This window comes from Watersipora subatra, chromosome 5 (genome assembly GCF_963576615.1).
Source record: "Watersipora subatra chromosome 5, tzWatSuba1.1, whole genome shotgun sequence".
In the NCBI taxonomy this organism is placed as follows: domain Eukaryota; kingdom Metazoa; phylum Bryozoa; class Gymnolaemata; order Cheilostomatida; family Watersiporidae; genus Watersipora; species Watersipora subatra.
Genome location: NC_088712.1, coordinates 17,985,472 through 18,002,682, shown reverse-complemented (window position 1 = coordinate 18,002,682; position 17,211 = coordinate 17,985,472). Strand labels below are relative to the sequence as shown.

Genomic DNA, 17,211 nt, shown 5'->3' with positions numbered 1-17,211 from the left:
AAAGTGCTCAGAAGAGAAATATGTGCCAACATAACGCCATTAGTTGCACAGGCTGCCTGTCTCTACCTGTCTCTACCTGTCTCTACCTGTCTCTACCTGTCTCTACTTGTCTCTACCTGTCTCTACTTGTCTCTACCTGTCTCTACCTGTCTCTACCTGTCTCTACCTGTCTCTACCTGTCTCTACCTGTCTCTACTTGTCTCTACCTGTCTCTACCTGTCTCTACCTGTCTCTACCTGTCTCTACCTGTCTCTACCTGTCTCTACCTGTCTCTACCTGTCTCTACCTGTCTCTACCTGTCTCTACTTGTCTCTACCTGTCTCTACTTGTCTCTACCTGTCTCTACCTGTCTCTACCTGTCTCTGCCTGTCTCTACTTGTCTCTACCTGTCTCTACTTGTCTCTACCTGTCTCTACCTGTCTCTACCTGTCTCTACCTGTCTCTACTTGTCTCTACCTGCCTCTACCTGTCTCTACTTGTCTCTACCTGTCTCTACCTGTCTCTACCTGTCTCTACCTGTCTCTACCTGTCTCTACCTGTCTCTACCTGTCTCTACCTGTCTCTACCTGTCTCTACCTGTCTCTACCTGTCTCTACCTGTCTCTACTTGTCTCTACCTGTCTCTACTTGTCTCTACCTGTCTCTGCCTGTCTCTACCTGTCTCTACCTGTCTCTACCTGTCTCTACCTGTCTCTACTTGTCTCTACCTGTCTCTACTTGTCTCTACCTGTCTCTGCCTGTCTCTACCTGTCTCTACCTGTCTCTACCATTCTACCATGTCTCTACCTGTCTCTGCCTGTCTCTACCATTCTACCATGTCTCTACCTGTCTCTGCCTGTCTCTACTATTCTACCATGTCTCTACCTGTCTCTGCCTGTCTCTACCATTCTACCATGTCTCTACCTGTCTCTGCCTGTCTCTACCATTCTACCTTGTCTCTACCTGTCTCTGCCTGTCTCTACCATTCTACCATGTCTCTACTTGTCTCTACCTGTCTCTGCCTGTCTCTACCTGTCTCTACCAATATCACATTCAAATTGCAATGCTGTACGTCTCTACTCTGGCAATCTTTTTGCAACTATAGATGTCATAGGCAAACTTTTTCTTCAATCTGAACGCCCCAAAAAAGGGATCTCATTTGCACTATTATATCTCTGATCTGAGTAGGTCTACGAAGACAAAATTTACATCAAATTGAAGCTTAATGCCTTAGTTTTGCATTAATATTATTTTCACTAGCAGTCTTGCAGCTCTTGTGTCGTGAGAGACTAAGTATATGCATAATTATTTGAGCATATGGGAAGGTGGCTGAATGCCTCAGTGTTTAGTGCGTCGGTCAACCAAACATCATACTTGAGTTCAACTCCTGCGCAATGCAATTCTTTTTCCAAAATGCTTTAAGCATTGCTCTGGACAGATGGACAAACAGACACTACTCTTATTATAGTAAAGATTTGTATCCCATTCAGGATGTTCACTTTCAAATCTTGCTCTTTTTTAAGTCTTATGTGCTTAGCCTATTCAACTGAGAAGTTTACTCTAGATATAGCAAACAGTTGCTACAGCCGTGACTGTTAACAGATATAGCAAACAGTTGCTACAACAGTGACTGTTACCAGATATAGCAAACAGTTGCTACAGCTGTGACCGTTACCAGAGGAGCATCCGTCGTGATTGGTCGGGATGTCAGGCTACTTAATTCTTTCTCTCCAAGCTGCAAGTCATTTACTTTCTTATCACAAAATAGTTTGAATGTTAGTTCTTTGTCTTTCTTTCCAGGCGTTTCTTGTTCGGCTGTTGATGGTGTAGGAGCTGAAACAACAAACAGAATTTGCATCGCCAATTCTTTTGCTCAAAGTGCTGTTGTTAATCAGTAAAAAGCTCTCCAAGTTTGACAAAAAATATAAGAATCATCACCCAGGGGTTTTATACATTTTTAATAGAATGCCGCTCAATTTAACCTTTTGGTATTTCCTCAAAATTGATTTGCTTCCCTCATATCTTAGTGGCTAATTCTCATTTAGCAATGAGCACACTTTTGTTATTTTCAAAAAGCACAAGATGCTACAATTTGCAATTAAAATAATAGCTTTATCCGGCAGTTTATAGTCTGCAGTTGTTATTTGAAATATTAAGTACATAAAGAAGATTTGAATGAACCCTTCGGCGCACAAGCTCTGCGATTGTAGCCACATAATCTCTTTGCATCTCCTTAACAGACGAGAGCTTGCAGCTCGTAAAGCTATACGACAGTGTTGACATGTAAACAAACTTTACTCAATAATTACTGGCTGTTTTCTCATTGAGAATATCAATTAATAATTAGTACAACCACAGCTTCTTCCAGTTAAGGTCTATTAATTTAACAAGAGAAGGAAACTCTCAAGAAGACAGACAGTGAAAGGCTTTAAAAATGTGGTATGAACATCTCATTGGTAGAGGTTATTTAAGTTTTGCTACATGTAACCAACAATTAGATATTATTTTAGGAGAACTAAAGACTAGATGTCTTTGTCAATGAGAAAAGAGAGTTGTCTTTCCTGTAAGATGGTGGCTTCAGCTACCCATGATAGCCTTACATATCGTTGTGTATAAATATTTTTGCTGTACCTCATACACCTGTGTTTTATTTACTTTATGATAAATCCTCATACTCTCTTTAGCTTTGATCAGAGTACTCTCTACTCATACTCTATCTGCTCTTTAATAATAGCCTACAAACCCTGTGCTAGTACGATGCGTGTAGTATATAAACCCTCTAGTAGTATGTACTCAGTACTATAGAGGATAACTGGCACAGACTATGTAGAGTATCACTTAAAGAGCAGATAGAGTATTAATAGAAGGTATATTGAACTAAATTAAAGAAAGTATGGGAGTTATCACAGAGAGAGCAAAACACAGGTATTTGAGGTATGACAAAACATTTATACACAAAGACATGTTAGGCTATCGTGGGTAGCTGAAGCCACCATCTCACAGAAAATATAAATTTCTTTTCTATGTGATAAATACATCTAGTCCTTAGCTTTTTTAAACTGATATCTACTTGCTGGCTCAATGTAGCTAATTCTCAATGAACCCTTTTGTATAGCCCTAGATCCATACTAAAGCTGCTCTGTATTCGTACCGCTCTTACCGGCTGTTTTAGCTCTTGGGTTCTTGCGGTTTGAAATCTCATGAAGTCGCTTTTGCAGTTTGGAGAGTTCATTTTCTGAGTATTTAATTTTGTTTCTGAGACTCGCAATAATCGGAGAGTAAGGAGTTATCCCTGCACTGCCGGGAGTGTAACTCCGACATGATACCTGAATATACATGAATATACAGATACATACAGGTACATGAATATACAGGTACGAAACAAACTTTACAATTTTTATGAACTGAAAGCATTTTCCTTTTCAACACAGCCCGCAACTAAGTTTGAACTTAAGTTGTCTGGTCAGCAGATGTCTTGGTAGTACATTTGAGTGCTGCCAAAGAAAGACTTCATGCAGCCTACATATTTAAAAAAAACCTTGAAAACTTGCCATGCTTGTGTTTGTAAGCAAAATTCAATAATCGAAAAATGTTTGCATTTTTTTATCTGACGCACTGTTCAAACAATTGTTTCATACAGAAATATTTTATAAACTACAGAAAATTGATAATTTGCCATGGCAAACTAAACAGGTAGATGATAGCTGTAAATAAATAAGTTTAAATTCTTCAACAACCAGAAGCTTAAGAGCTTTGGGTAGGTAGCCAACACCGCCGTAACTTGTTTTTCGGCAAATGTTTAGTGGTTATGGCTAAGGTTCTATAGAGGTGTGAGGTATGCAACTAAGGCACACATCAACCTAATAATAAATATTTTTTCTATAAATGAATTGAACCGCATGGGGCTTTAGCCACCCTCTGCACTTGCCCTAATTAAAAAAATAGTTTTTCAAAAAGTATTCTCTTTTAAATTAAGCAAAGTTAGCATGCCAAGTTAACAGTTAACAGTCAACAGATAGAGTTAACAGTTAAGTTAACATTGAAATTATTTATTTCAAGCTGGCAGCATGTCACTAGTAATAATGAAATTAAGACAATGGTATAAAATGTTATAATGCTGGCTATGGGTGGTCCAACCATGAAAATTCACAGGTGTTCATACCAGACAACTATGTAACTATGGTTACTGCAAAGTTAATGTTCTACTTCAACTCTGAGAAATATTTACACTTTTTTACTTAAAAGCTTCTTAACACTTTTTTGGAAACATTTTAAATAGTTACTTTTATTAAACAATAACTTTTTAGAATAGCTACAGTCTAGGAGTTGTTTGCTCTTGATTACCATTTGAAACTAACAGTACATACAGGCCTTTGCAATGACAATTACTTTATAATACTAGTACCCTTGCAGTATAGTGTGTAGTGAGAGATCTTCAGGTGTTTCGATAAACCACACAGAATAAGTATGTGCACAATTAAGTATTATGAAAAGCCAAATGAGGCTGATTAGTGCAGTTGCTTGACTGTATCGGTCTACTAAACTGAGTGTTGTGAGTTCAAATCTCAAATGATACAATTTTCTTTTTCGCAAGTCATGGCTTCAGACAGCTGAAAGTATGTATCTTCTATTAAAATAAAAATTATGCTATTAGTCAAGTAAAGGTCAATTTAAGTTTAAATTGTTGTAAAGAGATTATTAAATCATTATTTACAATTGTTGAATGAACCACAAAATATTTAGTGAAATGTGTTTCAATTTAGCAGCAGATTCTAGCAACAAATTTGGAAAGCAGTGGTGGGTCGGCTTATCAGTTCAACATATTTATATCTATTTATATCCTGTAAGCCTATTTATATCTACTAAAAATTCTCTACATAACTGGTCATAGAGAACAACTTACATCAAAGATAAATGGTAGACCAACTTTTGTTTTGAGCTTTTCCAATTCTTCTACAGCCTGCTTGTACTCCGAAATGTGCTTATCCTAAATGTATTAACCACAAGTGATAAGCTCATAGTTCATAAATCACAGGCTACATTATTATCCTAAATGCATTAACCACAAGTGATATGTTCATAGTTTATAAATCACAGGCTACATTCTTATGCATAAAGCTGTGCTACTTGCATAACTTGTTTTGCAAAACTGGAAACCATATCAAATTTCACAGCTAAATTAAGCGTTGGAGACCAAAAATAATTTGGGAGTTGTCATACTTGTGTGATCTAGTTGACCAGCTTTTACCTAGGAGGGTGGTGGTCTTATTGAAGACGTTGGAAACTTTGCATAAATTTAATGAAAAGATTAAATGAAATTGTTATTATTACCACTTTGAAATGTTAAAAATAAAATTAAAATATGCAGACACTTTTTTGTAACAGTAGCTCAATATTATAAAGTGTCTAAGCTGAAACCTTTGAAATTGGTTAAATTGTATTAAATGAAGTTTATACATAATATACACTTAGTTTTACATAATAGATTTTTGCTTGCAATTTATTTAAATGCACAATAATCACTTTTGTCCATGTTTTAAATATTTTTTGTCAAAATAAGCTTTTCACTATAGATTTATTTTTTTAACATGACAATTTGTTTTTTGTTACAGCTTACAGATGCATGGTATAAACTTTAAGTTAGTTACTGGAGCTATACAACTATATATATACTTCTCAAATACTTTAATTACCCGGGCATTCACCTAGTATAATCTAAAAGCTTTAACCAGATTTTTAAATGTCAGGTCTGAAACCTGACAAGGGCGGAATTCAAGTACAAATATACCTTGGGTTTAGACAAATTTCTCAACTTTTGAAAACACTGGTTATAAAAATTTTATTTTGTTTTGTTTTAAATCATATTTTATTTTTTTAGTCAAGACAATTGCAAAAAAATACATCATAAAAGTTTTTTGACGAAGGCTGCACAATAGCTTGTGCATGTCCATGTGCACAATAGCTTGGCTAATCGAGACAACAATACTATCAATGTTTGTAAAATAAATACCTTACAATGTCACAAAACAAATATATTTATACTCACTTTCGACATTACAATATTTATAAACAGCAGCAAATGCCAACAGTTTTACAAAAATACAAAACCGTTATTTTATAGGAAAGGTTCATCAATATAAATTTAACAAAACTGTGCATTTAGTGACATAATTATTAATGCTTTTAGCTTATTTTGAGCATCCTAACTTTACACATTCAAGGCCTTCATAATCTTGCGTCAAATGCGGGCTAAAAACTAACTGGACGGTAACAGTTTGACAAAACAAGCCATAAAAGACTTACTAAAATAAACCATTCCTATTGGTAAAATTAAAACTAGGTTTTAAATATGATATGATCACCTACTCTTAGTTTGTGAAGGTCTATTAGAGATTTGCTGAGAGAGCTGGCCTGTATAGTTTTGGTTTTACGTCTCACAGAACCTATAGCCTCGGGGTCACAGTTAAGATATACCCCATATTTGGGGCGCGGTGGCGGTTCTGGAACCAAAGCTGTATCTTCTGATTCCCGTTTTACTGGTGATGCTGGAGGTGCTGTCATGAATGTCATTTTCGCTGTTCTCTAAAGCAAACACCATTTCTTATTTTGAACAAACCAGTTTCAGATGATTAAGGGTGGATAGGTAGAATGTATATATATATATTTATGTACAGTATATATATATATATATATATATATATATATATATATATATATACAGTGAAACATGGATAACTCGCCCTCGGATATAGCGAACACATGGTTAACTCGACTGGATTTGCTTGGTCCGTTCCCACGCAATGATAAATGGCTCTATATAACTCGAACTCAACACTGTTAATTCGAACTATATTTTTGCCCAACGGCTACTGAAACGGTTGCTATCGCTTTAGAAAATCACTTTATTCCAAGCCATAGAGGTAAACCTCAACTTTTCGTAATTCATAAGCGTCGTTACTACCTCCATCGGCAAAATATTTTTTGTCAACGACTGCTCTAAAGGTTTGGTGAAATTTGATTTATACTGTTACACGATGAATAGCACGGGCTAGCCGGGTCACGCGCGCAAGGATTTTCGCCACGCACATACAAAACAAAAACAGCATGTTGTTTTTGTTTTGTATTTGTGTGGCGAAAATCCTTGAGTGCGTGACCCGGCTAGCCCGTGATGAATAGTTTTCCGACGTGGATTCCGTGTTGAATCAACGTCGGAATGTTGAATGTTTAAAACGTTTTGAAAATTGTGGTAATTAAACGTATACGTTGTCTTAGCTAAAAAAAACTATTCATCGTTTGACCTAAACACAGAATACGTGTGTACATTCAATAAGTATCCATTCAAAAAACGTTAGTGATATACAATGTACCGTAAAACCTCGTAAAACTTTTAATTGAACTGCCTCGGAGTGTTGCTCTTAACGAATGCCAGGTAAAGTAAGTTAATCTTTGCATAAACTTCAAGAAAAATCGGCAAAATTGATCGTGGGTAAAACGCTCAAAAGAAAAAGATGTCTTTTCTTTTGAGCATTTCAGCAACAATCAAGTTTTGCCAATGTCAATCTAAAAAACGTCCTGGCAATAACATCACCTCAAACAACAAACCAATCTCAAGTGATAGAAAAATCTCTATACTTTTTGATAAAAACGTTTTAAACTTTACATTAAAAGCATTTAATTTGAAACAAGCCATTTGTGCTTTTGATTTATATTATAGTTTGTATATGTTCATGTATCTACTAATAAATAAGTAAATACATGGACTTGTGACAGTGCTCTGATAACTTGAACACTCTGATAATTCGAACACTTTTGCTCGGTCCCTTGAAGTTTGAGTTATCCGAGTTTCACTGTATATATATATATCTGCTTTATATATACTGTACATATATATACAGTCATTTGCAAAAGTTTAGGACCACTTCCAGTTACATACAGTTTTTTGGGCTTATCAATTATTGCTTTCATACTATGATATTTTTCAGCCTAAATGCTGCTTTCAAACCATCAAAGCACATTTGTGGTCTGATTAGGGATGACTTTGAGTCATAACATGACGTCTTGCACAACTCATACACTACTCAGTTGCATGACACTACCCAGAGCGATCAAACACCCGGATAATTTTAGCTTGGAATTTCAACACAAAAATGGGCAAAAAAGCATCACTCTCACCAACCAAAAAACCTCAAATAGTGGTTTTGAAGGGAGAAGGGTACTCTGAGTGACAGCTAGCAGAAAGATTTCACTGCAGCAAGACAGCTGTACACCAGGCCATCACAAGACGTCAAGCGACTGCTTCATTTAAGGGCAGACAGCAGAGCAGTCGACCCTGAATAACAACTGGGGGAACAGAGAGCATGGTGAAGAGAATTGTGGTGCGCTCACCAAGCAGCTCATTGATAAAAATTAAGTCTGCTTTGAAAACAACAGGTGCAAGAGTCTTCAGAAGCACCATATCAAGGAGACTATGCAAGGACTTCCAACATTCATCGAGGAAACCTGCCACCAAACCGAAGTTGACACCAGCCATGAAGAAGAAGCGACCGGACCTTGCCAATAAGTACAAAAGTTGGACTGCAGATGATTGGTCCAAGGTTCTGTTCTCAGATGAATCAACATTGCTACAGTTCAACTCCCAAAAGCAGCATGTGAGGCAGCCTACAGGCAAGCGCTATGATGATCGGTACACTGTCATGACAATGAAGCACCCCCAAGTCAGATGGTAGGGGGTGCAATGACTGTGATCGGAACTGCAGGTCTGTACTTCCTAGAGAAAAACACTACCATGAATGGAAAAAATACAGGAAACTCCTTGAGGATAAATTGGTCTTGCACGTGGGTAATCATTATTGTACACTTTTCGTGCATGATGGTGCACCATGCCATCGATCAAAGATAGTGACAGAGTTTTAGAAACAAAACCAAGTCAAAGTACTTGACTGGCCAGGAAACAGCCCTGACATCAACACCATAGAAAACTTGGAGATGATATTGAAGAATAAAATAGCAGCAAAGCAGCCAGGAAGTCTGGAAGCCATGAAAGAAGCCATGAAGGTTACATGGAGGAAATCGGCCGTCAGTATTGCTGCGCCTTGATAGTATGACAAGGCGTCTAGAGGCTGTCATCAAAAACCACAGTGGTCACACCAAAATATTGACCTGGAATAGATAAAACAGACTGATATTCTGTTAGTAACATGTTTAAAGTTGAGAAAATATTATTATTATCAATCAATTAGCAGGAAATAAAGCAATGTAAAAAAATACCAACAATGTGTGATTTAATGATAATTACAAGAGTGGTCTTAAACTTTTGCAAATGACTGTATATATAGTGTATATATGTATATATATACATATATATACACACTATATATATAAATATATATATATTATATATATGTATATATATGTATATATTTATGTACAATATATATATCTACTTTATATATACTGTACATATATATATGTATATATACATATATATATACCTACTTTATATATACTGTACATATATATATGTACATATATACATATATATATATGTATATATATATATATGTATGTATATATATACACATATATATACACATATATGTATGTATATATATATGTATATATATACACATATATATACACATATATATATGTATGTATATATATATGTATATATATACACATATATATACACATATATATATGTATGTATATATATATGTATATATATACACATATATATACACATATATATATGTATGTATATATATATGTATATATATACACATATATATACACATATATATATATATGTGTGTGTGTGAGTGCGTGTGTGTGTGCGTGTGTGTGCGTGCGTGCATGCATGCGTGCGTGTGTGTGTGTGCGTGTGTGTGCGTGTGTGTGTGCGTGTGTGTGCGCGTGCGCGCGTGTGTGCGTGCATGTGTGTGCGTGCGTGCGTGTGCGCGTGCGTGTGTGTGTGTACTAGCTAAATGACAGGCGTTGCCTAGGTAATAAAAGTCTTTGCACATAAAATTTATTTTTATTTAACATAATTATAACAACAGTTATCGTTCTAACTTTCAAACTACATATCATGAGAAAATTGTTTTGAGCAATTTAAATAAATTAAGAGAAAACATAAAACAAATATAGAGGTTTTTAAACTTTGTCAAACAACTATAACCTTCAAACTACATGTAGATGTAGATGTGAGTGTAAATGTACATGTACATGAACTATGAACTGCTCAATGAACTAATTATGTATGTACTGATTTACAGGGACTGTACAGATTTTTCGAGACTGCTATTCTACTAGTTTCAATATAAAACCGATTAAACATTTGAAATTAAATAATAATTGAACATAAAAACTGTTTGTATTTGTAATAAAAAGAAACCATCTTTTAAAATCTGCTGCAGAATAGTAAAAATTTTAAAAATAGCCTGTGTTACCACAATCTTTATATTCCTAATTAAGATTATAGTCAAAAACATAGTTGTTAAATATTGGGCTATTTTGATTTTGGTCACTGTCAAATACAAGATCAGCAATAACCTGCCCTCACCTGCCTTGCCTTGGAGTCACTCAAAAATCGTTGATAGGTGGATATCTGTTTCTTCAGGAGATAACTGGTTTTCTTGTGTCCTGCCTCACGCACGCACATTTCCAGCTCAAAAAACCTGTGCACTGTCTTCAGGCTCACATCATCAATCCTGGAGAGAGAGAGGGCAATTCCAAAATGTACCATAAATATCTGAAGACTCTTTGGATAGTATCAGATAGTACAGTGCAAACATAAAATAGAACAAATAAAAAATGTCACCCACTGGTTTCAAAATAAGTTTATCTTTAATGCTGCAATATTTTTGTGGTATTAATTTTTTTCAAGGTTTTATATATTGTATTTGAATATTTTGGATTTGTCTTCCATGTTATATTAATTACTCTACTATTTCAGACACGGGAGATTGTAAAATAATTATAGTCAGATGGACTGTATCTATATGTATATATATATATTTCTCAAAGTATGTGGATCTGTGTGTCATTCCGGCTATAGCACACGCTGATTATTTTATCAATACGGCCACGCGTTACGATGCCCCTGTTAAGAAATATTTTTGTAGGGTTAAATTACTATATCTGGAGTCAAAGCTAATTTTTTTACGCAGATAATTATGTTGTTTCTGTAGGAAGAGCCTTGAAATTATCTCTTTTTTTTAGCCAGAAAAAGTCAACATGATATATCATTTTTACATTTGTACCGGTATCAAGAGGTTACCTTTTTTATAGAGACACACTTCTATGGAAGAATTGTTATTATTAATATACCAGTAACATATTCAGGGTTTTTATTTTGTTTTCTAAGTTTGTATTAATTGTATCATTACCAAATCATCTTTTATTGTAATCGTAGCAAAACCGACTTAAGTTAGCTATTACTTGCTAATTATTTCACATTTACATCTAAGCCTTTTTATAGTTGTTTTACTTTTTTAATTTATTTGACCTGCACAAAACATTTTCCTCATGATATGAAGTTTAAAAGTTGTTTGACAAAGTTTGACAACCTTTACAATTGTTTTTATTTTACCTGGTAATTTATTTCAATAACACAAAACACTTTTCTCATGATATACAGTTTGAAAGTTAGAATGGCAAATGTTGTTATATGTCAAATACAAATCCATTTTCTGTCCAAAGGAATTTTTATTACCCGGGCTTGTACAGCTACTATATATATATTTCTCAAGGTTTGTGTGTCTGTGTGTCTGTGTATGTCCAGCTATAGGTATTAAAAGTTGATCTCCCATCCTGCCGTTGGCCTGTCCAATGCCTTACCAATTAAACCACATGTGCTTGATAAATTCTTAGGCGATATATGCCTTTATATGGGTGCAAAGAGCTACTGCTCTCTGTTACGGCGCAACGTGATGGCACAACGTCATGGAGAGCGGTAACTAGCATAATCTTATGCATGCTCAATCATGAGAGCAAGTAGTTAGCTCTTATTAGTAAGCTTACTCAATTTAGCCATTGGCAATGTGCCAGACTAATAGCAAGTGGCAAGCAACTACATTACCTCTCATTGTTTATAAACTGATTTTTAATACCCGTGCAACATCAGACATTCCGCTAGTATATTTATATACAAGTATTATGATATACATTTTATTTTATCAAAGTTGGATTTTTATGTTGTTATATTATGTAACACTTGAAATTTTAGCGATTCTGAGAATACAAATAGCATTCAAGGAATTTTGGAAAAGTATTATATTTTAAAGTGTAGTGAAGAATCTACACATTGTGTGGTTTTCATAATAATGCTGTACACAGAGAACCTCTGTCTCCAAAATTTGGTGAGAACGAAGCAATTTCAACAGGAAACGTGATAAATAGCACAGGATAGGTATCCAAGGAAACAAGCATCAAGTATACCTGATCAATGGGTAAATCCAACTGAACTGACATACCCCTACAGCTTCTGGAACAGTGCGCAGTCAGAAAGAAAGTTATTTTCTTTTGTACAAACACTACAATATGTTGGCAGTTAAAATTTGAAAGCCATTAAAATGCTACAGCATTCTATAACACAAATTAAATAAAGTAAATAGTATTTTCATTTTCCAATAATTTATATGCATTGTATGTTTCATTATGTGCTATATCTATGTCTGTAATGTCATATGCACAACTTGGCCTACTATATGCATTGTAAACAGCACTATTGGCTTTGTATACTGCACCATGTGTATGGTGAGTTGTGCTATATATAGATCCTATTTTGTGATACACATTACACATTCTTTTGCATGTATGCTGGGTATACAGTGCAGTGCACTTAAGGCCAGTTATAAACTATCAAAAATCACTATACGATGTTTATGTAAACTGTTGCAAATAAGGCATCATTCACTCACCTGTGATAAAGTTTCTTTTATTTACCTGGTTAACTTGTCATTCACTCACCTGTCTAAAATATTTTTCACTCACCTGTTTAAACTGTCACTCACTCACATGTTTAAAGTGTTCGTCACTCATCTGTTGAAAGTGTCCCTCATCTGTTTATAGTGTTTTTCACTCACCTGCTTGAAGAGTCACTAACTCAGCTGTTTAAAGTGCACCTTACTCACCTGCTTAAAGTGTCCCTCCCTCCCTCACTTGTTTAAAGTGTCCTTCACCAACTTGTTTAAAATGTCACTCACCTGTTTAAAGTGTCAATCTTTTTTTGGCTGTTATTAGCCACTCGTGCTGCAAGGCTTAGCTTAGGTTTTTGTAAAGCTCTGCCTTTGTGATTGATGACAGCTGCCTGAGGCCCCTGCTGCATTTTAGTGGTAGGCTAGAACTGTAATCATACAAAGCTAATTGGATTTCTACTAAACTCTATACATAGTCATTTCTAATACAATTTAAGCTCAATGATACTCTCTGTATTTGTTCATCAACTAAACTATGCGCTATATTGGCTTGTAGTAGTGATAGCTAACATAGTTTATTTGTTATTGACTTTATTATATGCACACCTGAAAACATAAATACTATAGCTTAGGGGATATACGAACTAGTAATCATAGGTAGAGTATCATACTCGAGCTTAGATGATATACATACTAGTAATCATAGGTAAAGTATCATACTATAGCTTAGATGATATACATGTACATGCTGGTAATCATAGGTAGAGTACCATACTATACCTTAGATAATATACATACTAGTGTTTATAGGTAGAGTATCATGTTATAACTTAGATGATATACATACTAGTAATCATAGGTAGAGTATTATGTTATACCTTAGATGTTATACATACCAGTAATCATAGGTAGAGTATCATACTATAACTTAGATGATATACATACCAGTAATCATAGGTAGAGTATCATACTATAACTTAGATGATATACATACCAGTAATCATAGGTAGAGTATTATGTTATACCTTAGATGATATGCATACCAGTAATCATAGGTAGAGTATCATACTATAACTTAGAGGATATACATACTAGTAATCATAGGTAGAGTATCATACTATAACTTAGATGATATACATACTAATAATCATAGGTAGAGTATTATGCTATAACTTAGATGATATACATTACATAGAGTTTTAAAGACAAATTATAGTTGCACTTTAGATCTGAAAATATCAAGGCCAGTGTGATGTTGTCTGGTTTTGCTAACGGAAAGGGCTAACAACTACAATATTTTAACCATACATCAAAAAATCAGTTTTTATTTGAGAGCAAATAAACATTGGTTCTGGTTTTACATGTATATCAGATTTTCATGACAACGGTAGAAAATAGGCTCATCAATTATTAAAATTAAATTTGACAAACAGGCTAATCAACTTTCATTTAACTTCTTTATACATTTTATGTAAAAATTTAATTTCTTTACTAACTTAAGCATTGCAACAAATAAGTTGGGAGTTATTTTTTTGTATCCAATCTATTTTGGCAAGGCTAAAATTTTAAAGGGTATAAATGAAATATTTCGGTCTCTGTCCTAATAGTTTTATTTTCTAGAAGTAATAAGTCTAAGGTGTTTTGTATCATATTCTCATTGTTGAACATGCCCAGCATTTCAAGTTTTTCCCATGTAAAGCATGAGTGCGCTACTAAACCTTCGCACTTTTAACAGACGGCGACAGCAATTCTATGCAGGAGATGAGTAAACCAGGCTGCGGCAGCCTCTGCAATTGGCCTACCACATCATAACCTTCTAATATCTCATCTCTAAATACAAAACCCTAGGAATGTTTTACATAATTGACCATTGACTATAGCAAGAGGCTGCTAGACTTTCTGCAACCTCTGCTGTAGATACTAGTACCTTGGCTATCAAAGACCGGTGCGCCATTTGCCGTTTGCCAGTGAATAAGTTATATTCTTTGTTTTCCTTCTGAAGTGCTTATTCATTCATTTCCTCATTTTTATTTTATTCATTCTAATTCTTTTCTAGACATTCTCATCAATCTGAACCAATTTAAATTTCTATTATTCTCCTACTCACTATTACTCTGAAATATAATTACCTCTGTCCATAAACGCCCTCGATTTCATCATCATAATCCACATATTAACTCCTGTGTCTATGTCCTGTGTTTATGGACAGAGGTAAGTATATTTCAGAGTAATAGTGAGGAGGAGAATGATAGAAATTTAAATTGGTTTAGATTGATAAGAATGTCTAGAATAGTATTAAAAAGAAGTTAATGAATAGGCACTTTAGAAAAAAAATGAAGAATATAACTTTTCCCCTGGCAAATCGCAAATGGCAAATGGCGCACTGGTCTTTGATACTTGGCAGTCTGGTGCACCGTGAGATATCATTTGGCATAATAACTAAAGGAACAATTGTTCCTCAATGTAGCGAAGTGTACTTAGCAACTAAACTGAATGCACGAGTTCAAATCCTTTGCTATGCAATCTTTTTTTCCTAACATCCAGAGATGTTCACCTTTAGAGGCTGCTGTTGGAGGCTCTGGATTGAAGAACACTGGTATCTTACCAGTTTTCAAAGGTAATTGTTACAAGGGTAAGTCACCCCTTCGTATATTTGGGGTGACTTACCCAGAAGTGTTGAGCAGCTATTTGTCACATCTGTATGCATGTTAGAAATAGTGCGCTGCCTCCTATTCCAACTTTAGATAATGTGAACCAATATTTAGCGAGTGGGTTACTCACCTGATAGACCTTTAATCCGTTACCCGTTTATGAGGTCTTTAAAAGCGGTCCGCTACTTCAAAGCGTACATGGCTTATCTAAATAACTGCTAGCTTTAACGGTCCTCACGCCTATCATAGTAACCAGGACTTTGACTGAACAAAATTCATTGAATTTTAATGAATATCATGACGTTGATAGCTTAATAATTACAACAATAAGTTCCCCCCTAAACACACAAACCGACTTTCTTTACAACTGTCTTTGTTTAAAAAATCTGCCCTATCGGCTTGTTTGAGTAGCGCAGCTACGCAGGTTGAATTGTTCATTGTGCGTGACAACGTTTGGGCATTCAGTTAATTAAATTGACTGAGCACAAATCTACGCACTAGAGTGAGATCAAGGAGGGGTGTTAAGAGCCCAAAGAATTTGAGCCCCAAACAATGACTTTAAGTGAACATGCAAGTTATGACAAAATGCGCATTTGTGTTTCCGTAATCAAATCATGTTAAACTGATTAGCTGCTTTGTTAAAAAAGAAGCAATTGCCGTTATGTCACCTTGTTTTTCGTAAAGGTGTCAGCTGTACCTTTACTAATCTGATAGCTTTCTGAGTCTTATCATATGTAGGCCTAAATTTGGAGTTGCAAGAGAGTCAAGACTCGATGACATGCTGCCTCGTTTTACTGTTACTAGTACACTGACAGTCTGGAGCTCTGAGAAAAATCATCAGGTGTAATGATTAACTGCATGATTCTGAATCATGATAAGGTGGTCACTTAGTGCAGGTGGTAGAGGGTTAATCTACCAGGCTCCAAGTTGTGAGTTCAAATCCTGGTGAAAGCATCTTTTTCAATCATGGTTTTAAATGGACAAACATGGCTCTTATTATAGTAAAGATTATTAAATTAAATGTTTGTTTTTAGGTATTTGCACTTTTACTTTGTTCCTGTGATTTAATATATTGTTTTTCTACTAGATTAGAACCATATGCAACAAATCATTGCTTCACGATTTTTGTTACAAAACAGTTTAATCTTTGCTGGAAGTAACATTTGAATAGCTCTATGTTTGTCTTCTGCGTGTCTACAACTCCATGATTATTACCAATATTTTAGGTATTGAATAACCTTAGTGTTTATAGCTAGATTTATGCATAACTAGGTGAATGCTCGACATTGCAAAAACGCACGAACGCACGGGCAATAAAAAGGTGTTGCATAAAAAATCTTTTTTAATTGGCTAAATTTCTTTACCCAATGCATTTGGGTAACTTAAATTTAAATTTACTGTTAAAAGAGCCATTTCCATCTCTCCAAAGCCAGCGTTAGGAAAAAGGATTGTGTCACGATCTTCAAGCGTACTAGCTGAAGTATGAAGCATGCGCTTTTAACCAATCAGCATTAAAGATTGGCAGGTGTAATAAGTATGATATATGGCAAGTTGGACGCTTAGTATAAGGAATAGTACATCTGTTTGCAGAACTGGAGGTTTTGAGCTCAATTTTAGTGAGAAGTGGACTTTTTGTTCCTATAATCTGATCGCTATAACTCG

General features: G+C 35.0%; 2 protein-coding genes across 2 annotated transcripts; one reads left to right on the top strand and one right to left on the bottom strand.

Moving 5' to 3' along the window:
- The first annotated feature begins 20 nt into the window (after window positions 1-20).
- Window positions 21-1,157, top strand: LOC137397157 (mucin-17-like). The gene has a single exon (XM_068083447.1). It carries the CDS (start codon window positions 21-23, stop codon window positions 1,155-1,157), a length of 1,137 nt encoding a protein of 378 aa, XP_067939548.1.
- Window positions 1,158-1,611: 454 nt separating this feature from the next.
- LOC137397156 (uncharacterized) lies at window positions 1,612-15,789 on the bottom strand. Its single transcript, XM_068083446.1, has 7 exons — window positions 15,680-15,789; window positions 13,187-13,326; window positions 10,543-10,690; window positions 6,345-6,560; window positions 4,882-4,965; window positions 3,139-3,304; window positions 1,612-1,811 (listed from the first exon to the last, which is right to left on the bottom strand). The coding sequence occupies exons 2-7, from the start codon at window positions 13,306-13,308 to the stop codon at window positions 1,612-1,614; spliced, it is 936 nt and encodes a 311-aa protein (XP_067939547.1). The 5' UTR covers window positions 13,309-13,326; window positions 15,680-15,789.
- Window positions 15,790-17,211: the final 1,422 nt, after the last annotated feature.